At 41.5% G+C, this 26,339-nt stretch overlaps 1 protein-coding gene across 2 annotated transcripts in view; it reads left to right on the top strand.

The window, feature by feature from the left end:
• LOC128642788 (multidrug and toxin extrusion protein 1-like) overlaps positions 1-26,339 on the top strand; it is a 676,487-nt gene that overhangs the window by 475,642 nt on the left and 174,506 nt on the right. For both annotated transcript variants that reach the window (XM_053695585.1, XM_053695586.1), the window contains exon 13: positions 11,410-11,485. In XM_053695585.1, coding sequence (XP_053551560.1) covers positions 11,410-11,485 — 76 coding nt within the window. The remainder of the gene's footprint in view (positions 1-11,409; positions 11,486-26,339) is intronic.

Raw genomic sequence — 26,339 nt, forward strand, 5'->3', positions numbered from 1 at the left:
ACTCTTGTTGACGGGAATAGAAAACATTTTTCTACGTTCACTTTCCACCCGTGAGATCTGAGAAAGGCTAGGACAATGTCCGTATGAGCCTTTGCTTGTGGCAGAGACGACGCTTGAATTAGAATGTCGTCCAAGTAAGGTACTACTGCAATGCCCCTTGGCCTTAGCACCGCTAGAAGGGACCCTAGTACCTTTGTGAAAATTCTTGGAGCAGTGGCTAATCCGAATGGAAGTGCCACAAACTGGTAATGCCTGTCCAGAAAGGCGAATCTTAGGAACCAATGATGTTCCTTGTGGATAGGAATATGTAGATACGCATCCTTTAAATCCACCGTGGTCATGAATTGACCTTCCTGGATGGTAGGAAGAATTGTCCGAATGGTTTCCATTTTGAACGATGGAACCCTGAGAAATTTGTTTAGGATCTTGAGATCCAAAATTGGCCTGAATGTTCCCTCTTTTTTGGGAACTATGAACAGATTGGAGTAAAACCCCATCCCTTGTTCTCCTAATGGAACAGGATGAATCACTCCCATTTTTAACAGGTCTTCTACACAATGTAAGAATGCCTGTCTTTTTATTTGGTCTGAAGACAATTGAGACCTGTGGAACCTTCCCCTTGGGGGTAGTTCCTTGAATTCCAGGAGATAACCTTGAGAAACTATTTCTAGCGCCCAAGGATCCTGAACATCTCTTGCCCAAGCCTGAGCGAAGAGAGAGAGTCTGCCCCCCACCAGATCCGGTCCCGGATCGGGGGCCAGCATCTCACGCTGTCTTGGTAGCGGTAGCAGGCTTCTTGGCCTGCTTACCTTTGTTCCAGCCTTGCATCGGTCTCCAGGCTGACTTGGTTTGAGAAGAATTACCCTCTTGCTTAGAGGATGTAGAGTTTGAGGCTGGTCCGTTTCTGCGAAAGGGACGAAAATTTGTTTTATTTTTAGCCTTAAAAGACCTATCCTGAGGAAGGGCGTGGCCCTTTCCCCCAGTGATGTCTGAAATAATCTCTTTCAAGTCAGGGCCAAACAGCGTTTTCCCCTTGAAAGGGATGTTAAGCAATTTGTTCTTGGAGGACACATCCGCTGACCAAGACTTTAGCCAAAGCGCTCTGCGCGCCACAATAGCAAAACCTGAATTTTTCGCTGATAATCTAGCTAATTGCAAAGTGGCGTCTAAGGTAAAAGAGTTAGCCAATTTAAGTGCTTGAACTCTGTCCATAACCTCCTCATAAGAAGATGCTTTATTGAGCGACTTTTCTAGTTCTTCGAACCAGAAACACGCTGCTGTAGTGACAGGAACAATGCATGAAATTGGTTGTAGAAGGTAACCTTGCTGAACAAACATCTTTTTAAGCAAACCCTCTAATTTTTTATCCATAGGATCTTTGAAAGCACAACTATCTTCTATAGGGATAGTGGTGCGTTTGTTTAGAGTAGAAACCGCCCCCTCAACCTTGGGGACTGTCTGCCATAAGTCCTTCCTGGGGTCGACCATAGGAAATAATTTCTTAAATATAGGGGGAGGGACAAAAGGTATGCCGGGCCTTTCCCATTCTTTATTTACAATGTCCGCCACCCGCTTGGGTATAGGAAAAGCTTCGGGGGGCACCGGGACCTCTAGGAACTTATCCATCTTACATAATTTCTCTGGAATGACCAAATTGTCACAATCATCCAGAGTAGATAACACCTCCTTAAGCAGAGCGCGGAGATGTTCCAATTTAAATTTGAATGTAATAACGTCAGGTTCAGCTTGTTGAGAAATTTTTCCTGAATCTGAAATTTCTCCCTCAGACAAAACCTCCCTGGCCCCTTCAGACTGGTGTAAGGGCATGTCAGAACCATTATCATCAGCGTCCTCATGCTCTTCAGTATCTAAAACAGAGCAGTCACGCTTTCGCTGATAAGTGGGCATTTTGGCTAAAATGTTTTTAATAGAATTATCCATTACAGCCGTTAATTGTTGCATAGTAAGGAGGATTGGCGCACTAGATGCACTAGGGACCTCCTGAGTGGGCAAGACTGGTGTAGACATGGAAGGAGATGATGCAGTACCATGCTTACTCCCCTCAATTAAGGAATCAGTTTGGGCAACATTATTATCAGTGGCATCATTGTCCCTACTTTGTTTGTCACATTCATCACATATATTTAAATGGAGAGGAACCTTGGCTTCCGAACATACAGAACATCGTCTATCTGCTAGTTCAGACATGTTAATAGGCATAAACTTGATAACAAAGCACAAAAAACGTTTTAAAATAAAACCGTTACTGTCTCTTTAAATTTTAAACTGAACACACTTTATTACTGAATATGCGAAAAAGTATGAAGGAATTGTTCAAAATTCACCAAAATTTCACCACAGTGTCTTAAAGCCTTAAAAGTATTGCACACCAAATTTGAAAGCTTTAACTCTTAAAATAACGGAACCGTTTTTACATTTAACCCCTATACAGTCCCTGGTATCTGCTTTGCTGAGACCCAACCAAGCCCAGAGGGGAATACGATACCAAATGACGCCTTCAATAAGCTTTTTCAGTGGATCTGAGCTCCTCACACATGCATCTGCATGCCTTGCTTCTCAAAAACAACTGCGCATTAGTGGCGCGAAAATGAGGCTCTGCCTATGACTAGAAAAGGCCCCCAGTGAAAAAGGTGTCCAATACAGTGCCTGCCGTTTTTTTAACAGAATTTCCAAGATTAAAATAACTCTCCAAAGTTATAAACCATTAAATATGCTTATAAAGTAATCGTTTTAGCCCAGAAAAATGTCTACCAGTCTTTAAAGCCCTTGTGAAGCCCTTTATTCTTATATTAAAAATTAAGAAAATGGCTTACCGGATCCCATAGGGAAAATGACAGCTTCCAGCATTACCAAGTCTTGTTAGAAATGTGTCATACCTCAAGCAGCAAAAGTCTGCTCACTGTTTCCCCCAACTGAAGTTAATTCATCTCAACAGTCCTGTGTGGAAACAGCCATCGATTTTAGTAACGGTTGCTAAAATCATTTTCCTCTTACAAACAGAAATCTTCATCTCCTTTCTGTTTCAGAGTAAATAGTACATACCAGCACTATTTTAAAATAACAAACTCTTGATTGAAGAATAAAAACTACATTTAAACACCAAAAAACTCTTAGCCATCTCCGTGGAGATGTTGCCTGTGCAACGGCAAAGAGAATGACTGGGGAAGGCGGAGCCTAGGAGGGATCATGTGACCAGCTTTGCTGGGCTCTTTGCCATTTCCTGTTGGGGAAGAGAATATCCCACAAGTAAGGATGACGCCGTGGACCGGACACACCTATGTTGGAGAAATCAGATAAGGAGAATCACAATGTAAGGCCGATAACTCAGAGACTCTTCGAGCCGAGGAAATAGCCATTAAAAACAGAACTTTCCAAGATAACAGCTTGATATCGATGGAATGAAGGGGTTCAAACGGAACACCTTGCAGAACGTTAAGAACTAAGTTTAAGCTCCACGGTGGAGCAACAATCTTAAACACAGGCTTAATCCTAGTCAAAGCCTGACAAAAAGCCTGAACGTCTGGAACTTCTGCCAGACGTTTGTGTAAAAGGATAGACAGAGCTGAAATCTGTCCCTTTAACGAACTAGCAGATAAACCCTTTTCTAAACCTTCTTGTAGAAAAGACAATATCCTAGGAATCCTAACCTTACTCCATGAGTAACTCTTGGATTCGCACCAATATGAGTATTTACGCCATATTTTATGGTAAATTTTCCTGGTAACAGGTTTCCTAGCCTGTATTAAGGTATCAATCACTGACTCCGAGAATCCACGCTTTGATAGAATCAAGCGTTAAATCTCCATGCAGTCAGCCTCAGAGAAATTAGATTTGGATCTTTGAAAGGACCCTGAATCAGAAGGTCCTGTCTCAGAGGCAGAGACCATGGTGGACAGGACGACATGTCCACTAGATCTGCATACCAGGTCCTGCGTGGCCACGCAGGCGCTATTAGAATCACCGATGCTCTCTCCTGTTTGATCCTGGCAATCAATAGAGGAAGCATCGGGAAAGGTGGAAACACATAAGCCATGTTGAAGACCCAAGGTGCTGTCAGAGCATCTATCAGTACCGCTCCCGGGTCCCTGGACCTGGATCCGTAACAAGGAAGCTTGGCGTTCTGGCGAGACGCCATGAGATCCAGATCTGGTTTGCCCCAAAGATGAAGTAGTTGGGCAAACACCTCCGGATGAAGTTCCCACTCCCCCGGATGAAAGGTCTGGCGACTTAGAAAATCCGCCTCCCAGTTCTCCACGCCTGGGATGTGGATCGCTGACAGGTGGCAAGAGTGAGACTCTGCCCAGCGAATTATCTTTGAAACTTCCATCATCGCTAGGGAACTCCTTGTTCCTCCTTGATGGTTGATGTAAGCCACAGTCGTGATGTTGTCCGACTGAAACCTGATGAACCTCAGAGTTGCTAACTGAGGCCAAGCCAGAAGAGCATTGAAAATTGCTCTTAATTCCAGAATGTTTATTGGAAGGAGTCTCTCCTCCTGAGTCCATGATCCCTGAGCCTTCAGGGAATTCCAGACTGCGCCCCAACCTAGAAGGCTGGCGTCCGTTGTTACAATCGTCCAATCTGGCCTGCGGAAGGGCATCCTCTTGGACAGATGTGGCCGAGAAAGCCACCATAGAAGAGAATCTCTGGTCTCTTGATCCAGATTTAGCAGAGGGGACAAATCTGAGTAATCCCCATTCCACTGACTTAGCATGCACAATAGCAGCAGTCTGAGATGCAGGCGCGCAAATGGTACTATGTCCATTGCCGCTACCATTAAGCCGATTACCTCCATGCACTGAGCCACTGACGGGTGTTGAATGGAATGAAGGACACGGCAAGCATTTAGAAGTTTTGATAACCTGTCCTCCGTCAGGTAAATTTTCATTTCTACAGAATCTATAAGAGTCCCTAGAAAGGGAACTCTTGTGAGTGGCAATAGAGAACTCTTTTGTACGTTCACCTTCCACCCATGCGACCTTAGAAATGCCAGAACTAACTCTGTATGAGACTTGGCAGTTTGGAAACTTGACGCTTGTATCAGAATGTCGTCTAGGTACGGAGCTACCGCTATGCCTCGCGGTCTTAGTACCGCTAGAAGAGAGCCCAGAACCTTTGTAAAGATTCTTGGAGCCGTAGCTAACCCGAAGGGAAGAGCTACAAACTGGTAATGCCTGTTTAGGAAGGCAAATCTTAGATACCGGTAATGATCTTTGTGAATCGGTATGTGAAGGTAGGCATCCTTTAAATCCACTGTGGTCATGTACTGACCCTCTTGGATCATGGGTAAGATGGTTCGAATAGTTTCTATTTTGAACGATGGAACTCTTAGGAATTTGTTTAGGATCTTTAAGTCCAAGATTGGTCTGAAGGTTCCCTCTTTTTTGGGAACCACAAACAGATTTGAATAGAATCCTTGCCCGTGTTCCGACCGCGAAACTGGGTGGATCACTCCCATTAGTAAGAGGTCTTGTACACAAATTTCTATTGGGCTCCACATTGGCCTTTAAACATAATGAACAAACAGATTCATTTGTGTCAGACATGTTTAAACAGACTAGCAATAACACTAGCAAGCTTGGAAAAAAACTTTTAAATAAATTTACAAGCTATATAAAAAACGCTACTGCGCTTTTAAGAAAACATAAAATGTGACACAGTTGAATTAACAATGAACCAAATATGTTAAAACAACCAAATTTTAACAGAAAATGTATAAAGTTAGCAGAGGATTGCACCCACCAGCAAAAGGATGATTAACCCCTTAATACCCAAAACGGATAACAGTTGAAATAATAAACGTTTTACTCACAGTCAAACACACTGTCACAGGTCTGCTGTGACTGATTACCTCCCTCAAAACTAGTTTTGGAGACCCCTGGGCTCTGTAGAGACGTCCTGGATCATGGAGGAAGAATATAGGAAGACTGTGACTAAATTTCTACTGCGCAATAAAGCGCTAAAATAGGTCCCTCCCACTCATATTACAACAGTGGGGAAGCTCAGTAAACTGTTTTTATTCAGAAAAAAACGACAGCCATGTGGTAAAAATCATGCCCATAAAGTTTTATCACCAAGTACCTCAGAAAAAAACGATTAACATACCAGTAAACGTTTTAAAAATTGAAAATTATGAAGTGTTATTAATAAGCCTGCTGCTAGTCGCTTTCACTGCAGTGCAGGCTCAAAAATTACTTTAATATTGACAGTATTTTCTTAGTGAAATTCCATTCCCCAGAAATACCTCAGAGTATACATACATACATATCAGCCTGATACCAGTCGCTACTACTGCATTTAAGGCTGCACTTACATTACATCGGTATTAGCAGTATTTTCTCAGTCAATTCCATTTCTTAGAAAATAATTTACTGCACATACCTCCTTGCAGGTGGGCCCTGCATGCTATCCCCTGTTCTGAAGTTACCTCACTCCTCAGAATGGCCGAGAACAGCAAGTGGATCTTAGTTACGACCGCTAAGATCATAGACAAACTCAGGTAGATTCTTCTTCTAATGCTGCCTGAGAACAAACAACACACTCCGGTGCCGTTTAAAATAACAAACTTTTGATTGAAGAAATAAAAACTAAGTTTAACACACCACAGTCCTCTCACACGTCCTATCTTTAGTTAGGTGCAAGAGAATGACTGGATATGATGTAGAGGGGAGGAGCTATATGGCAGCTCTGCTTGGGTGATCCTCTTGCACTTCCTGTTAGGGAGGAGATATAATCCCATAAGTAATGGATGACCCGTGGACTGACTACACTTAACAGGAGAAAACGTAATCTGCCCCCTACCAGCTGAGCTGGAATGAGGGCCGCACCTTCATGTGGACTTAGGAGCTGGCTTTGATTTTCTAAAAGGCTTGGATTTATTCCAGACTGGAGATGGTTTCCAAACTGATACCGCTCCTGAGGATGAAGGATCAGGTTTTTGTTCCTTGTTGTGACGAAAGGAACGAAAACGAATATTAGACCTAAATTTACCTTTAGATTTTTTCTCCTGTGGTAAAAAAGTTCCTTTCCCTCCAGTAACAGTTGAGATAATAGAATCCAACTGAGAACCAAACAATTTATTACCCTGGAAAGAAAGGGAAAGCAGAGTAGACTTAGAAGACATATCAGCATTCCAAGTTTTAAGCCATAAAGCTCTTCTAGCTAAAATAGCTAGAGACATATACCTGACATCAACTCTAATGATATCAAAGATGGCATCACAAATAAAATTATTAGCATGTTGAAGAAGAATAATAATGCTATGAGAATTATGATCTGTTACTTGTTGCGCTAAAGCTTCTAACCAAAAAGTTGAAGCTGCAGCAACATCCGCTAAAGATATAGCAGGTCTAAGAAGATTACCTGAACACAAGTAAGCTTTTCTTAGAAAGGATTCAATTTTCCTATCTAAAGGATCCTTAAAAGAAGTACCATCTGCCGTAGGAATAGTAGTACGCTTAGCAAGAGTAGAGACAGCCCCATCAACCTTAGGGATTTTGTCCCAAAACTCTAATCTGTCAGATGGCACAGGATATAATTGCTTAAAACGTTTAGAAGGAGTAAATTAATTACCCAAATTATTCCATTCCCTGGAAATTACTTCAGAAATAGCACCAGGGACAGGAAAAACTTCTGGAATAACTACAGGAGATTTAAAAACCTTATCTAAACGTTTAGATTTAGTATCAAGAGGACCAGAATCCTCAATTTCTAATGCAATTAGGACTTCTTTAAGCAAAGAACGAATAAATTCCATTTTAAATAAATATGAAGATTTATCAGCATCAACCTCTGAGACAGAATCCTCTGAACCAGAAGAACCATTATCAGAATCAGAATGATGATGTTCATTTAAAAATTCATCTGAAAAATGAGAAGTTTTAAAAGACTCTTTACGTTTACTAGAAGGAGGAATAACAGACATAGCCTTCTTAATGGATTTAGAAACAAAATCTCTTATGTTATCAGGAACACTCTGAGTATTAGATGTTGACGGAACAGCAACAGGTAATGTAACAGTACTAAAGGAAATATTATCTGCATTAACAAGTTTGTCATGACAAACAGTACAAACAACAGCTGGAGGAACAGATACCATAAGTTTACAGCAGATACACTTAGCTTTGGTAGATCCAGCACCAGGCAGCGATTTTCCAGAAGTATCTTCTGACTCAGTTTCAACGTGGGACATCTTGCAATATGTAATAGAAAAAACAACATATAAAGCAAAATTGAACAAATTCCTTAAATGACAGTTTCAGGAATGGGAAAAAATGCCAGTGAACAAGCTTCTAGCAACCAGAAGCAATAAATAATGAGACTTAAATAATGTGGAGACAATAGTGACGCCCATATTTTTTTAGCGCCAAAAATGACGCCCACATTATTTGGCGCCTAAATGCTTTTGGCGGCAAAAATGACGCCACATCCGGAATGCCGACACTTTTGGCGCAAAAGAACGTCAAAAATGACGCAACTTCCGGCGACACGTATGACGCCGGAAACAGAAAAAAAAATTTGCGCCAAAAAAGTCCGCACCAAGAATGACGCAATAAAATGAAGCATTTTCAGCCCCCGCAAGCCTAACAGCCCACAGGGAAAAAGTCAAATTTTAAGGTAAGATAAAAATTGATTGATTCATATGCATTATCCCAAATATGAAACTGACTGTCTGAAATAAGGAATGTTGAACATCCTGAGTCAAGGCAAATAAATGTTTGAATACATATATTTAGAACTTTATAAAAAAGTGCCCAACCATAGCTTAGAGTGTCACAGAAAATAAGACTTACTTACCCCAGGACACTCATCTACATGTTGTAGAAAGCCAAACCAGTACTGAAACGAATATCAGCAGAGGTAATGGTATATAAATAAGAGTATATCGTCGATCTGAAAAGGGAGGTAAGAGATGAATCTCTACGACCGATAACAGAGAACCTATGAAATAGACCCCGTAGAAGGAGATCATTAAATTCAAATAGGCAATACTCTCCTCACATCCCTCTGACATTCACTGCACGCTGAGAGGAAAACCGGGCTCCAACCTGCTGCGGAGCGCATATCAACGTAGAATCTAGCACAAACTTACTTCACCACCTCCATAGGAGGCATAGTTTGTAAAACTGATTTGTGGGTGTGGTGAGGGGTGTATTTATAGGCATTTTGAGGTTTGGGAAACTTTGCCCCTCCTGGTAGGAATGTATATCCCATACGTCACTAGCTCATGGACTCTTGCTAATTACATGAAAGATACACACAAAAAGAAAAATGAATGCATTCTGTGAAAAAGTGAAGCAACAAAATAATGAAGAGCCTGCTGTGTCACGTTCAATTGAAACTAAACAACACTTACCACCACTAAACTTATAGTTTAATACTTATGGATATAATGATGCTGGCCGACTATTACCAATATTACTTTTTCAAATAAACTGACTTGAAGACTTGTTCTCTAGGTATATTGTCCAAATTAAACAATGAATCTCTTGCTTAATCTAAATACACCTACTCTATTCCTGGGGCCTTATAAGAACAATTGCATGGCCAGCTACACATATGCCTTCTAGACCTTACCCCTTATGTATACCTCCTAGGAGAAAGACACTTGATATGTATACCTCCTAAGAGAAAGACACTTGTTATGTATACCTCCTGCGAGAAAGACACTTGTTATGTATACCTCCTAAGAGAAAGACACTTGTTATGTATGCCTCCTAAGAGAAAGACACTTGTTGTATAAACCTCCTAAGAGAAAGACCCTTATTATGTATACCTCCTAAGAGACAGACACTTGTTATATATACCTCCTAAGAGAAGGACACTTATTATGTATACCTCCTAAGAGACATACACCTATAATACAGATACCGGCAATATCAATATCAAGCAAAAACAGTCAAGAATATAGGTTAAAACATTGGGATTGAAATGAAAGGATTTAGCAAATTTGACTCTGAACCGTTACTCATATTTAGCATGAAATATTTCTCCTATGTTTTTTTTTTTTTTTTGTCCCCCTCTTCCTATTTCCCTTTTTCCCTTTAAACTAGACCAGCAATACCACACATAGACAACAATAAGAAGTAGTAAATAGTTCAATTAACAATAGTTGTGAGAGTTCGATAAAAAGTCTTTTCCAAGCAGCAAAGGCTTTGCTGGAATTAATATGAATAAACCAAAAGTTTTTCTAGATAGTTCCCTTCTAATAAAGCTAGTGGCTAAAGCACTCACGTCTGTGCCAACGATTCCCAGGCACACTGCTCCACACGAATTGACCTGTAGATACAAGTTGTGCTTTAATAGGGCTTAAAAACTCCCTTTACCAGATTCAGCACGTCGCGGGTTTTCACAAGCTCAGACGCCTTCGATAATGTCACAACATCCAAGTCTCAATTGAATCCTGTTGCGCCTTCCGCTCCTATTGGCTGCAGTAGTGGGATTGTTACCAACAAGCTCTCCGATTGGCCAGATTACTCCGTCTGCCTCTGCTCAGCTCACCACTCACGGCACCCCATCGGATCTACTCCTTCCCAACCGGGGCAATGGAACACCGGAACAGTGCACTAGGAGGCCATTAACCTGGCCCCACAATGGGCACTAGATATCTTCAGTATCGGGACGATCCGCTGGGGCCCAAGATCTAAAACATATATCCATCCAGCCCCTCCAGGGGGGTCCGGCGCGGTAACAGCAGCACAGTAAGTCGGTTGCCTTTTCCTTGTCTGAGTGTATAAATGTCTTTGGCCTCTTATGAATAGGCTGTATATCTGACCCCTTTCCTTATCCTCCGGCTACAGCTTGTAGCGAAAGTTGTGGCTCTTACCAGGGAGCCAAAAGCTGGTGTCTGCGGGTTTTCCTGCTTGGGCTTGGGATGTTGTAGCCCAGCTCCCTAGGGCGTTAAACACGCCAGCAACGGGAGCATCTGCCGGGGGTGATGGCCGTTGTAGGTGCCTGAGAACCACACTCCTCACTGCACGCCAAACTCAGTGTGCTCAGGACAGCTCCTCCCACCGGAAAACCTCTTTTCTATTCTATTCATGATAATAGGCTACCTCGGGATCAGACAGTGGTGCTATAAGCTAAAACAGTCAAAAATGAAAATTACAATGAAAAAAAATAATTAAAACAAAAGGAATACGTGTTTCAGCCCTTGTAAAGCCAAATATGCATCTAATCTAATGTGTAAAGCTTTCTGAGGGACTTGTTAGCATTTATTCTTAAAATTATTTGAGATGCCTGCTCCTCCTACTTCAGAGGAATGCTGAAATAAATTTAAGTTGCTAGAAACCAAAGAACAGACCGGTGCACAGGGGATTTTTTTTTGTGTGCTTTGTTCCACAGTGTCGAAAAAGAAGTAAAGAAATAATGTTATTTTTTTTATTCCAGAAACATGCGCTCTCATGAGTAGTATCCTGCTTGCCAGCCTGAAGGATGTGTTGGGTTATATTTTTACGACGAATGAGTAAGTAAGGCTTTCTTTTTTTCAATCTTGATGGAGAACAATGTTTTATGTGAATATTGTGACAAACATCTCTAATTTACACAAACTAATTCGCACAAGGCTTTTATGGAGACTAAGGGCATTGTGATCTAAAAATTGCCAGCATAGAGAGAAATCAGGTATGATCTTTGGGGGGGGGGGGGGTTAAGCATTATATTGCAAGGTATGCATCTCTCCTTCCTATCCAGAAACCTGCATATAGACAGATAACAAAATGTATGCTTACCTGATGAATTTCTTTCTCTCCACAATGTCATTCCAATTACTAGTGGGATATTCAACTCCTGGCCAGCAGGAGGAGGCAACAAGCACCCCAGCAAAGCTGTTAAGTGTAATTTCCCTTACCCATAATCCTCAGTCATTCAGCCGAAGGAAAATGGAAAAAGAAGATACAGGTAAAAAAGGTGAGGTTTACTCAAAAAAACTGTCAAATTAAATTAAAAAGAGGGCTGGGTCATGGACACTGCATGTCCGGAAAGAAATTTATCAGGTAAACATAAATTTTGTTTTCTTTCCTATGACATGGAGAGTCCACAACATCATTCCAATTACTAGTGGGAACCAATACCCAAGCTAGAGGACATGGAATGAACAGGGAGGGAGATCAAGGCAGGAGGACCTAAAAAGAAGGCACCCTTGCTTAAAGAACCTTTCTCCCTAAAAGAAGCCTCAGCCTGAGGCAAAAGTATCAAATTTGAAGAATTTAGAAAAAATATGCAAAGAGGACCATGTTGCCACCTTGCAAATCTGCTCCACAGAAGCTTCATTTTTGAAAGCCCAAGAAGAGGAGACAGCCCTAGTGAAATGAGGCAAAATTCTCATAGGAGGCTGCTGTCCAGCAGTCTCATAAACCAAACGATCATACTTCTTAACCAGAGGGAAAGAGTAGTAGAAGTGGCCTTCTGACCCTCACGTTTTCCAGAGAAAAAAACAAACAGGGCAGAAGATTGCCGAAAATCTTTAGAAGCTGGTAGGTAAAAATTTAGAGCATGCACAACATCCAAGTTATGCAAAAGACGTTCCTTATGAGAAGAAGGATTAGGACAAAAAGAAGGAACTACAATTTCCTGATTAATGTTTCGATCCAACATCACCTTAGAGAGAAAAAAAAATTTAGTAGGAAGGACCGCCTTATCTGCATGAAAGATAAGGTACGGGAAATCACACTGCAGAGCTGAAAGCTCATAAACTCTGCAAGCAGAAGAATATAGCAAGGAGAAATAAAATCTACCAAGATGTCAACAACATGCATCGACTCAAATGGAGCCTGCTGTAAAACTAAAGAACTAGATTAAAACGACAAGGAACAGTAACAAGTATAAACACAGGCCTGATTCTGATCAGGGCCTGTACAAAAGCTTGAACATCTGGGAAGTCTGCCAGATGTTTGTGCAAAAAGTATAGATAATGTATAAATCTGACCCTTCAGAGTACTGACTGACAAACCTTACTCCAGACCATCCTGAAGAAAAGATAAAATACAGGGAATCCATACCCGGCTCTAGGAAAAAACAATTAGAGTCGCACCAATAAAGATATTTATGCCATAACTTTTGGTAATCTTGCAAGTAACAGGTTTGCAAGCCTGAAGCATAGTATCTCGCTTCAGAAAAACCATGTCTAGACAGAACAAGGCATTCAATCTCCAAGCAGTCAGCTTCAGAGAATCCAGGCTTGGGAGGAGGAAAGGACCCTCCTCAGAGGTAACCTCCAAGGTGGAAGAGATGACATCTTCACTAGATCTGCAAACCAGATACTGCGAGGCCAGGCAGGATCTATTAGAATCACAGATGCTCTCCCCTGCTTGATACGAGCAATGACTCACGGAAAGAGAACAAACAGAGGAAATAGGAATGCTGGTCCGAAACATCACAGAGCTGATAGGGCATCTATCAGTGTGGCCTGAGGATCTCCTGACCTTGAACCATATTTTGGAAGCTTGGTGTTCTGATGAAACGCTTTTAGGTCCAACTCCGGAACCCCCCACATGAGGGTTATCCTGGAAAAACACCTCCGGGTTGAGAGTCCACTCCCCGGAATAAAGTCTTCTCAGAAAATCCACCTCCCAATTTTCCACTCCTGGAATGTGAATGGCAGATAGGAGACAATTGTGAGCTTCCACCCACTGCAGAATGTGAGTCACCTGCTTCATAGCCAAGGAACTCCAAGTTCCTCCCTGGTGATGTAAGCCACTGAGGTGATGTTGTCAGATCGGAATCTGATAAACCGGACTAAAGATAATTGAGTCCAAGCTATCAAAGGCATTGAAAATTGCTCTCAACTCCAAGATGATTATGGGGAGAAAAGACCTCTCGAGTCCACAGGCCCTGAGCTTTAAAAGAGTCCCAAATTGCTCCCCAGCCTAGTAGGCTGGGACCGAGCCAGATTTCCTGAGAAATCCACCAAGAAGAGAGTCTTTTGTCAGGGAGTACATATTTATCATCTGTGATAAGTCTGAATGGTTTTCTTTCCAATAAATGAGCATGCAATGCTGCAGCGTATGCAAATGGAACCAAACAAAAGGAATGACGTCCATGGAAGTCACTATAAGACCAATGACCTCCATGCATTAAACCACTGTTGGATGAAAGGCAGACTGGAGAGAAAGACCAGAAGCAAGAAGATTGAATTTTCTGATGTCCGTCAGGAAAATCTTCATGGATAGGTAAACTATGATTGTCCCCAGGAAACACACTCTTGTAGCTGGAACTAGAGAACTCTTTTCCAGGGTAGGTCTGGAGAACAGTTTGTCAGTTAGTTCTCTGAAGGATCAGATTTCTGCATTATCCTTTTTGTTACATTAGTGTCTGGCGGATGTGCCACATGTGTGATTGTTTTGTCAGGCCCTGGTTAGTATCAGGCCTGTTTTTAAGTCTGTTGCTCCTCCTTGGAGCCTTAACCTTGTTCTTAATGTGTTGTAACAGGCCCTTTTTGAGCCATTGCATTCAATAGATATTAATTTATTATCTTGGAAGGTTTTATTTCTTTTTTTCTATCTCTTCTGCTCTGAGAGTTTCGGAACTCTCGGCTTTCAGTGTGATTCGCTTTTCTTATATTTAATGCTAATAAGGCGGTTCTTCGTACAACGTTGGGCTTTCTTCCTAAGGTTGATTCAGATAGAAATATAGGCAGGAGATTGTTGTTCCTTCGTTATGTCCTTATCCTTCTTTTCATAAGGAACGTTTATTGCACAAATTGGATGTTGTACATGTTTTGAAATTCTCCTAAAGGCGACTAAGGATTTTTGCCAGTCTTCTGCACTGTTTGTTTCTCAGAAGAAAATGTAAGGGTCAGAAAGCTACTATTACTTCTTCCTTTATGGTTGAGAAGTATAATCTTTTTGATTATGAGGACTGCTGGTCAGCAGCCTCCTGAGAGAATTACAGCCCATTCCACGAGGGCCATTTCCTCTTCTTTGGGTCTTCGAAAAGTAAGCTTCTGTGGAACAGATTTCCAAGGCTGCAACTTGGTCTTCTCTGTATATTTTTTCCAATTTTTACAAATTAGATACTTTTGCCTCGGTGAAGGTTTCTTTTGGGAGAAAGGTTCTTCAAGTGGGGGTGCCTTCTGTTTAGGTCTGCCTGTCTTGTTCTCCCTCCCTAGTCCTCTGTGTCCTCTAGCTTGGGTATTGGTTCCAACTAGTAATTGAGGAGGTTGTGGACTCACCATATCTTAGGAAAGAAACCAAAATTTATGCTTACCTGATAAATGTATTTATTTCTGGATATGGTTAGTCCACGACCCCTCCCTTTTTTTGTTTAATAAACCTCAGGCACCTCTACACCTTTGTGTTACTCCTTTTTTTTTCCATTTCCCTTCAGTCGAATGACTGGGGTTTGTGGGAAGGGGAGTTATACTTAACAGCTTTGCTGTGGTGCTCTTTGCCTCCTCCTGCTGGCCAGGAGTGATATTCCCCCTAGTAACTGAGGGTGTTGTGGACTCACCATATCCAGAAATAAATAAATTTATCAGGTAAGCATAAATTGTTTTTTTTTTTCATTGAGTCCTATAGGGGACACTGTTTGTAAGTTATTTATACATTTAGTTTCTTTTTGAAGAAGTACAGTGTCAATGTTACCTCCCCGTCTATGTGGTTTTACTTGTTCTATACCAGTAAATTCCAAACTACCCTATTTGGATTTGTGATATTTTGCAAAATGCTTGGCAATGGGGGATTTTCACATTTAGATACTTAGGGGGGTAGTTATCAAGCCGTCTACTTTTCTGCCTTCGCCGGCCCAATACGCCCGCCTAAGCTAGCCTACCTTCGCCGCCGCGGACCTTGAATACGTTCGCCTAAGTTATCAAATAAAGCTGTCAAAAAGCCGCGGGGCGATGAGCAGCGGACTGTGAGAGTTATCACTCATCCGATCTCGCTGCTCTTCGGCTTTTTCCCAGCTTAATTGCTAGCCTGTCACTAAGCACTCACACTAAACTACACTGTTCTATCCCTATACCGGCACCCCCGGAGCCTCCCACAACTCAATAAAGTTACTAACCCCTAAACCGCCGCTCCTAGACCCTGCCGCAACTCTGATAAATGTATTAACCCCTAAACCGCCGCTCCCGGACACCGCTGCCACCTACAGAATACCTAGTAACCCCTATCCTGCCCCCCCTATACCGTCGCCCTCTATAATAAAATTATTAACCCCTATCCTGCTGATCCCGCACCGCGCCGCAACTAAATAAATAGTTTAACCCCTAAACCGCCGCTCCCTGAACCCGCCGCAACCTATATTAAACCTATTAACCCCTATCCTGCCCCCCCTACACCGTCGTCACCTATAATACATTTATTAACCCCTATCCTGCCCCCCCACTACACCGCCGCCACTGTAATAAAATTATTAACCCCTAAACCTAAGTCTAACCCTAACCCTAACGCCCCCCTAACTTAAATATTAATTAAATAAATCTAAATAATATTTCTATTATTAACTAAATTAATCCTATTTAAAACTAAATACTTACCTTTAAAATAAACCCTAACCTAAGTTACAATTAAACCTAATACTACACTATCATTAAATTAATTAAATAAACTACCTACAAATAACTACAATTAAATACAATTACATAAACTAACTAAAGTACAAAAAATAAAAAAAGCTAAGTTACAAAAAATAAAAAAATAAGTTACAAACATTTTAAAAATATTACAACAATTTAAACTACTTACACCTAATCTAAGCCCCCTAATAAAATAACAAACCCCCCAAAATAAAAAAAATGCCTTACCCTATTCTAAATTAAATAAAGTTCAAAGCTCTTTTACCTTACCAGCCCTTAAAAGGGCCATTTGTGGGGGCATGCCCCAAAAAGTTCAGCTCTTTTGCCTGTAAAAGAAAAATACAACCCCCCCCAACATTAAAACCCACCACCCACATACCCATAATCTAACCCAAACCCCCCTTACAAAAACCTAACACTAATCCCCTGAATATCATCCTACCTTGAGTCGTCTTCACTCAGCCGAGCAGCGATGGAACCAAAGTGGACATCCGGAGCGGAAGAAGTTAATCCTCCAAGCGGCGCTGAAGAAATCTTGCATCCGATAAAGTCATCATCCAGGCGGCGCTGAAGAAGTCTTCCATCCGGGCGATGTCATCTTCCAAGAGGCGCTGAAGAGGTCTTCTACCCGGGCGATGTCATCTTCCAAGCCGGGTCTTGTATCTTCCTCCCGCCGACGCGGAACATCCTTCTTCACCGATGGACTACGACGAATGAAGGCTCCTTTAAGGGACGTCATCCAAGATGGCGTCCCCTCAATTCCGATTGGCTGATAGGATTCTATCAGCCAATCGGAATTAAGGTAGGAAAAATCTGATTGGCTGATGGAATCAGCCAATCAGATTGAGCTTGCATTCTATTGGCTGTTCCGATCAGCCAATAGAATGCGAGCTCAATCTGATTGGCTGATTGGATCAGCCAATCGGATTGAACTTGAATCTGATTGGCTGATTCCATCAGCCAATCAGATTTTTCCTACCTTAATTCCGATTGGCTGATAGAATCCTATCAGCCAATCGGAATTGAGGGGACGCCATCTTGGATGACGTCCCTTAAAGGAGCCTTCATTCGTCGTAGTCCGTCGGTGAAGAAGGATGTTCCGCGTCGGCGGGAGGAAGATTCAAGACCCGGCTTGGAAGATGACATCGCCCGGATCGAAGACTTCTTCAGCGCCGCCTGGATGATGACTTTATCGGATGGAAGATTTCTTCAGCGCCGCTTGGAGGATTAACTTCTTCCGCTCCGGATGTCCACTTCGGTTCCATCGCTGCTCGGCTGAGTGAAGACGACTCAAGGTAGGATGATCTTCAGGGGATTAGTGTTAGGTTTTTGTAAGGGGGGTTTGGGTTAGATTAGGGGTATGTGGGTGGTGGGTTTTAATGTTGGGGGGGGTTGTATTTTTCTTTTACAGGCAAAAGAGCTGAACTTTTTGGGGCATGCCCCCACAAATGGCCCTTTTAAGGGCTGGTAAGGTAAAACAGAATTTATGTTTACCTGATAAATTACTTTCTCCAACGGTGTGTCCGGTCCACGGCGTCATCCTTACTTGTGGGATATTCTCTTCCCCAACAGGAAATGGCAAAGAGCCCAGCAAAGCTGGTCACATGATCCCTCCTAGGCTCCGCCTACCCCAGTCATTCGACCGACGTAAAGGAGGAATATTTGCATAGGAGAAACCATATGATACCGTGGTGACTGTAGTTAAAGAAAATAAATTATCAGACCTGATTAAAAAACCAGGGCGGGCCGTGGACCGGACACACCGTTGGAGAAAGTAATTTATCAGGTAAACATAAATTCTGTTTTCTCCAACATAGGTGTGTCCGGTCCACGGCGTCATCCTTACTTGTGGGAACCAATACCAAAGCTTTAGGACACGGATGAAGGGAGGGAGCAAATCAGGTCACCTAAATGGAAGGCACCACGGCTTGCAAAACCTTTCTCCCAAAAATAGCCTCAGAAGAAGCAAAAGTATCAAACTTGTAAAATTTGGTAAAAGTGTGCAGTGAAGACCAAGTCGCTGCCTTACATATCTGATCAACAGAAGCCTCGTTCTTGAAGGCCCATGTGGAAGCCACAGCCCTAGTGGAATGGGCTGTGATTCTTTCAGGAGGCTGCCGTCCGGCAGTCTCATAAGCCAATCTGATGATGCTTTTAATCCAAAAAGAGAGAGAGGTAGAAGTTGCTTTTTGACCTCTCCTTTTACCAGAATAAACAACAAACAAGGAAGATGTTTGTCTAAAATCCTTTGTAGCATCTAAATAGAATTTTAGAGCGCGAACAACATCCAAATTGTGCAACAAACGTTCCTTCTTTGAAACTGAATTCGGACACAAAGAAGGCACGACTATCTCCTGGTTAATGTTTTTGTTAGAAACAACTTTCGGAAGAAAACCAGGTTTAGTACGCAAAACCACCTTATCTGCATGGAACACCAGATAAGGAGGAGAACACTGCAGAGCAGATAATTCTGAAACTCTTCTAGCAGAAGAAATTGCAACCAAAAACAAAACTTTCCAAGATAATAACTTAATATCAACGGAATGTAAGGGTTCAAACGGAACCCCCTGAAGAACTGAAAGAACTAAATTGAGACTCCAAGGAGGAGTCAAAGGTTTGTAAACAGGCTTGATTCTAACCAGAGCCTGAACAAAGGCTTGAACATCTGGCACAGCTGCCAGCTTTTTGTGAAGTAACACAGACAAGGCAGAAATCTGTCCCTTCAAGGAACTTGCAGATAATCCTTTCTCCAATCCTTCTTGAAGAAAGGATAGAATCTTAGGAATTTTTACCTTGTCCCAAGGGAATCCTTTAGATTCACACCAACAGATATATTTTTTCCATATTTTGTGGTAAATTTTTCTAGTTACAGGCTTTCTGGCCTGAACAAGAGTATCAATAACAGAATCTGAGAACCCTCGCTTTGATAAGATCAAGCGTTCAATCTCCAAGCAGTCAGTTGGAGTGAGACCAGATTCGGATGTTCGAACGGACCTTGAACAAGAAGGTCTCGTCTCAAAGGTAGCTTCCATGGTGGAGCCGATGACATATTCACCAGGTCTGCATACCAAGTCCTGCGTGGCCACGCAGGAGCTATCAAGATCACCGATGCCCTCTCCTGATTGATCCTGGCTACCAGCCTGGGGATGAGAGGAAACGGCGGGAATACATAAGCTAGTTTGAAGGTCCAAGGTGCTACTAGTGCATCTACTAGAGTCGCCTTGGGATCCCTGGATCTGGACCCGTAGCAAGGAACCTTGAAGTTCTGACGAGAGGCCATCAGATCCATGTCTGGAATGCCCCACAGTTGAGTAATTTGGGCAAAGATTTCCGGATGGAGTTCCCACTCCCCCGGATGTAATGTCTGACGACTCAGAAAATCCGCTTCCCAATTTTCCACTCCTGGGATGTGGATTGCAGACAAGTGGCAGGAGTGAGTCTCCGCCCATTGAATGATTTTGGTCACTTCTTCCATCGCCAGGGAACTCCTTGTTCCCCCCTGATGGTTGATGTACGCAACAGTCGTCATGTTGTCTGATTGAAACCGTATGAACTTGGCCTTTGCTAGCTGAGGCCAAGCCTTGAGAGCATTGAGTATCGCTCTCAGTTCCAGAATATTTATCGGTAGAAGAGATTCTTCCCGAGACCAAAGACCCTGAGCTTTCAGGGGTCCCCAGACCGCGCCCCAGCCCATCAGACTGGCGTCGGTCGTGACAATGACCCACTCTGGTCTGCGGAAGCTCATCCCCTGTGACAGGTTGTCCAGGGACAGCCACCAACGGAGTGAATCTCTGGTCCTCTGATTTACTTGTATCGTCGGAGACAAGTCTGTATAGTCCCCATTCCACTGACTGAGCATGCACAGTTGTAATGGTCTTAGATGAATGCGCGCAAAAGGAACTATGTCCATTGCCGCTACCATCAAACCTATTACTTCCATGCACTGCGCTATGGAAGGAAGAGGAACGGAATGAAGTATTTGACAAGAGTTTAGAAGTTTTGTTTTTCTGGCCTCTGTCAGAAAAATCCTCATTTCTAAGGAGTCTATTATTGTTCCCAAGAAGGGAACCCTCGTTGACGGAGATAGAGAACTCTTTTCTACGTTCACTTTCCATCCGTGAGATCTGAGAAAGGCCAGGACAATGTCCGTGTGAGCCTTTGCTAGAGGAAGGGACGACGCTTGAATCAGAATGTCGTCCAAGTAAGGTACTACTGCAATGCCCCTTGGTCTTAGCACCGCTAGAAGGGACCCTAGTACCTTTGTGAAAATCCTTGGAGCAGTGGCTAATCCGAACGGAAGTGCCACGAACTGGTAATGCTTGTCCAGGAATGCGAACCTTAGGAACCGATGATGTTCCTTGTGGATAGGAATATGTAGATACGCATCCTTTAAATCCACCGTGGTCATGAATTGACCTTCCTGGATGGAAGGAAGAATTGTTCGAATGGTTTCCATTTTGAACGATGGAACCTTGAGAAACTTGTTTAGGATCTTGAGATCTAAAATTGGTCTGAACGTTCCCTCTTTTTTGGGAACTACGAACAGATTGGAGTAGAACCCCATCCCTTGTTCTCCTAATGGAACAGGATGAATCACTCCCATTTTTAACAGGTCTTCTACACAATGTAAGAATGCCTGTTTTTTTATGTGGTCTGAAGACAATTGAGACCTGTGGAACCTCCCCCTTGGGGGAAGCCCCTTGTACAACGGCAAAGAGAATGACTGGGGTAGGCGGAGCCTAGGAGGGATCATGTGACCAGCTTTGCTGGGCTCTTTGCCATTTCCTGTTGGGGAAGAGAATATCCCACAAGTAAGGATGACGCCGTGGACCGGACACACCTATGTTGGAGAAAAGAGCTTTGAACTTTATTTAATTTAGAATAGGGTAGGGCATTTTTTTATTTTGGGGGGGTTTGTTATTTTATTAGGGGGCTTAGATTAGGTGTAAGTAGCTTAAAATTGTTGTAATATTTTTAAAATGTTTGTAACTTATTTTTTTATTTTTTGTAACTTAGCTTTTTTTATTTTTTGTACTTTAGTTAGTTTATGTAATTGTATTTAATTGTAGTTATTTGTAGGTAGTTTATTTAATTAATTTAATGATAGTGTAGTATTAGGTTTAATTGTAACTTAGGTTAGGATTTATTTTACAGGTAATTTTGTATTTCTTTTAGTTAGGTAGTTATTAAATAGTTAATAACTATTTAATAACTATTCTAACTAGCTAAAATAAATACAAAGTTACCTGTAAAATAAATATAAATCCTAAGATAGCTACAATATAATTATTATTTATATTGTAGCTATATTAGGGTTTATTTTAAAGGTAAGTATTTAGTTTTAAATAGGATTAATTTAGTTAATAATAGAAATATTATTTAGATTTATTTAATTGATATTTAAGTTGGGGGGGGCGTTAGGGTTAGTGTTAGACTTAGGTTTAGGGGTTAATAATTTTATTACAGTGGCGGCAGCGTAGTGGGGGGCAGGATAGGGGTTAATAAATTTATTATAGGTGTCGACGGTGTAGGGGGGGCAGATTAGGGGTTAATAAGTTTAATATAGGTTGCGGCGGGTTCAGGGAGCGGCGGTTTAGGGGTTAATACATTTATTATAGTTGCGGTGGGCTCCGGGAGCGGCGGTTTAGGGGTTAATATGTATAGAGTAGCTTGCGGTGGGCTCCGGGAGCGGCGGTTTAGGGGTTAATACATATATTATAGTTGTGGTGGGCTCCGGGAGCGGCGGTTTAGGGGTTAATATGTATAGAGTAGCTTGCGGTGGGCTCCGGGAGCGGCGGTTTAGGGGGTAATAACTTTATTTAGTTGCGGCGGTGTAGGGGGGACAGATTAGTGGTGTTTAGACTCGGGGTACATGTTAGGGTGTTAGGTGCAGACAGCTCCCATAGAAATCAATGGGATGTCTGTCAGCAGTGAACTTGTACTTTCGCTATGGTCAGACTCCCATTGATTCCTATGGGATCCGCCGCCTCCAGGGGTGGCGGTTTGAAAACAAGGTACGCTGGGCCGTAAAAGTTCCGAGTATACCTGCTAGTCATTTGATAACTAGCAAAAGTAGTGAGATTGTGCCGCACTTGTGTGCGGAACATCTGGAGTGACGTAAGAATCGATCTGTGTCGGACTGAGTCCGGCGGATCGAAGTTTACGTCACAAAATTCTACTTTTGCCGGTCTCGAGCCTTTGATAACTAAGGCGAATCAGCCTCGCCACAAATACGCTGCGGAATTCCAGCGTATTTGAGGTTGACGGCTTGATAACTACCCCCCTTAGAGGCCTAGTTATCAACGTGTCAACTTACCTGCCTTCGCCGGCCCAATACGCCCGCCTGAACTCGCCTACCATCGCCGCCGCGGACCTGCAAAATTTTGCCTAAGTTATCAATAAATCTGTCAAAAAGCCGCACACCAAGTACGGGACGATGAGCAGCGGACTGTGATAGTTATCACTCATTCGATCTTGCTGCTCTTCAACTTTTTGACAGCTTTCTTGCTAGCCTGTCACTAAGCACCCACATTAAACTACACTGTTCTACCCCCTATACCGGCGCCCCCGGCAACTACATAAAGTTATTAACCCCTAAACCGCCGCTCCTAGACCCGCCGCAACTCTTATAAATGTATTAAACCCTAAACCGCCGCTCCCGGACACCGCCGCCACCTGCATTATACCTAGTAACCCCTATCCTGCCCCCCCTATACCGCCGCCCTCTATAATAAAGTTATTAACCCCTATCCTGCCGATCCCGGACCTCGCCGCAACTAAATAAATAGTTTAACCCCTAAACCACCACTCCCGGACCCCGCCGCAACCTATATTAAACTTATTAACCCCTAATCTGCCCCCCCCTACACCTATAATACATTTATTAACCCCTATCCTGCCCCCCCTACACCGTCGCCACTTATAATAAATTTATTAACCCCTATCATGCCCCCCCTACACCGCCGCCACTGTAATAAAATTATTAACCCCTAAACCTAAGTCTAACCCTAACACCCCCCGACTTAAATATTAATTAAATAAATCTAAATAATATTTCTATTATTTACTAAATTAATCCTATTTAAAACTAAATATTTACCTTTAAAATAAACCCTAATATAGCTACAATATAAATAATAATTATATTGTAGCCATTTTAGGATTTATTTTTATTTTACAGGCAACTTTCAATTTATTTTAACTAGGTACAATAGCTATTAAATAGTTATTAACTATTTAATAGCTACCTAGCTAAAATAAAAATAAAATTATCTGTAAAATAAAAACTAACCTACGTTACAATTACACCTCACACTACACTATCATTAAATAAATTATTCCTATTTAAAACGAAATACTTGATCAGTTCAGCTCCTTCTCTGGTTATAAAGTGAATACCACAAAAACTGAATTATTATGGATCAAGCAACCTAAGGAACTCTTGGTAATATACCATTTAGAATAGTCTCTGGATCCTTTAGATACCTGGGTATCACAATTTCTGCTAACCCAGATACTTGGTATAGTCTCAATATCCCCCCAGTATTGAACCAAATTAAGGAGAGCTTGAAAAATTGGCAAAACCTTCCTGTCTCTTTGTCAGGTCGAATAGCTCTCTACAAAATGGTCTGCCTTCCTAAGTTACTATATATTCTTCAGAATACTCCACTGATTCTTAAAAGAAAAGATGTCTTACTATTTAATACAGCCTTGAGAAAATTTATTTGGCAAAATAAAAACCCTAGAATTTCTTTGGCTAAACTTTCTCTCCCTAGTTCATTTGCAGGGCTCGCCCTGCCAGATATTAAAATATATAATTATGCCTTTTTGACACGTTTAATCATGGACTGGATTCATGTAAGAGATTACGTCACTGATAACGAACTAGAGAGAAGTGTAACATTCCCACTCTCGCCTACAGCAATTATTCATTGTAATTTCAGCTCATTACCTTGCGAGGTGAAGAAAATGAGAACTATCTTTAACCCACTCCAGGCCTGGTGGAAAGTTTGTAAACTTCTTGATCTAGAGTATAGGGTATCCAACTATATGCCACTTTCTGGCAATCCTTTATTTCAAGCTGGACTTCAATCATCACCTTTTCAGAAGTGGAACAGCCTAGGGTTAAATAACGTTTTTCAATTGTTAGACTTCGATAGGAGATGTATTAAAAATTTTGGTTGTCTCAGGGGGGAGTTTAATCTCCCTCAAAAAGATTTCTTTGCGTATCTACAAGCTAGGCATTTCGCGCTTAATCTAACAGGTAATTTTGGTTGGAACTGGAACTTAGGGAAGATAGAGAAATGGCTCATCCTAGTTAAGAATGGACATATGTCAGTGTCCTCTTGCTACCAAGATTTATGCTCCAAAAATGGTCTTTCGAATTTGGAAAAAATTTCCTCTAAATGGGCGGCAGTTCTACCACAAGAACATGTAGACATCAGTCTCATTCAAGCCTCAATCTCTGAAGTAATGCGGACAACTCTCTCTTCCTCCTGGAGAGAATCGCACATTAAACTACTCCTTATGACTTTCTTTACTCCTGAGAAAGGTTTTAGGTGCCGAAACCTCAACTTCAATCGTTGTCCTAGGTGCTCCCTCTATTCGGCTGATCTTATACACATGTTCTGGGACTGCCCAAGGATCCAATACTTTTGGATTAAATTACAATATTGGCTTAATAGATCATTGGGGATCTCCCCTCTTTCACTAACAGCATCACATATACTGTACCTTTGGAAGGACTCAGAGGAAAGGCAGGTTAATACTAAAATTGTTAACATGGCTATTTTAGCATCTCGATATTTAATTCTCAAAAAATGGAAGGGAGGGGTGACCCCCAGTATTCCAGAGATTAAAAACTGTTTAAAAAAACAATGCATTCTCGAGCAGATGAACACTAACTTAAACGATGAACGGGATGTTATTGCTTTTTTTTTTGAAGTGGTCAATATACATTAAATCTCTATCACCTGGTGAAATTGATCACTTAATGTATCCATTTAGGAATTCAGAACTTGTCTTACTAGGCATATGGTAACAAGACTGCCTCCCTTCTCTCTTTCTTCTTTCCTTTCTTTCTGTTTTTTTTTTTTTTTTTTTTTTTTCTTCTTTTCCATCTCCCCCCCCTCCCCCCTCCTTTTTTTTTTTTTTCTTCTCTTTTTTGTGTTTTGTTTTGTTCTGTGTCAGTGTTGTTGTTTTCTGTTTGTTTTTATTTTACTTTTTGTCTTGTTTTGTCTTGTCCTGTTTGGTTTTGTTTTATTTTTTTATTCGTTTGGTCCAAGTCTGGATCTAGTTTTCTGGCCTTTATTGAATGGATACGGTTATGGTCCTTTCCTGATCATATAGGCCTTTGCCAAGCACTATATGAGTTTATATTAGAAAAAAAAAAAAAAGATTTTCCAGTAAGAGCATCATGTTTATAGTTTGAGATGTAGTCGAATCCATATAATAGGTTCAGTGCAGCCCAATTATGAGAATCTTTAATGCTTGATGTTTTGAAAATGAGAGGAAAAAATATTAAAAGGGGCACTATATAGTACTTTGGCCTAAAAAATAGAATTTATTTTTTTATTTATTTTTTACAGATAGGTACTCTGTGACCTTTTTTTTTATTTTTTATTTATTTTTTTTATTTTTTTCTCTCTCTCTCCCTTCCTCTTTTTTGTTTTTTTGGTTTTGTTGCTCTTTTCTGACAAATATACTGTGACTGCATATGTTTAATTTAAAATGTATACTTTACTGGATATATAAAATAAAGATTTAAAAAAAAAAAAAAAAAAAAAAACGAAATACTTACCTA

This window comes from Bombina bombina, chromosome 12 (genome assembly GCF_027579735.1).
Source record: "Bombina bombina isolate aBomBom1 chromosome 12, aBomBom1.pri, whole genome shotgun sequence".
In the NCBI taxonomy this organism is placed as follows: Eukaryota; Metazoa; Chordata; class Amphibia; order Anura; family Bombinatoridae; genus Bombina; species Bombina bombina.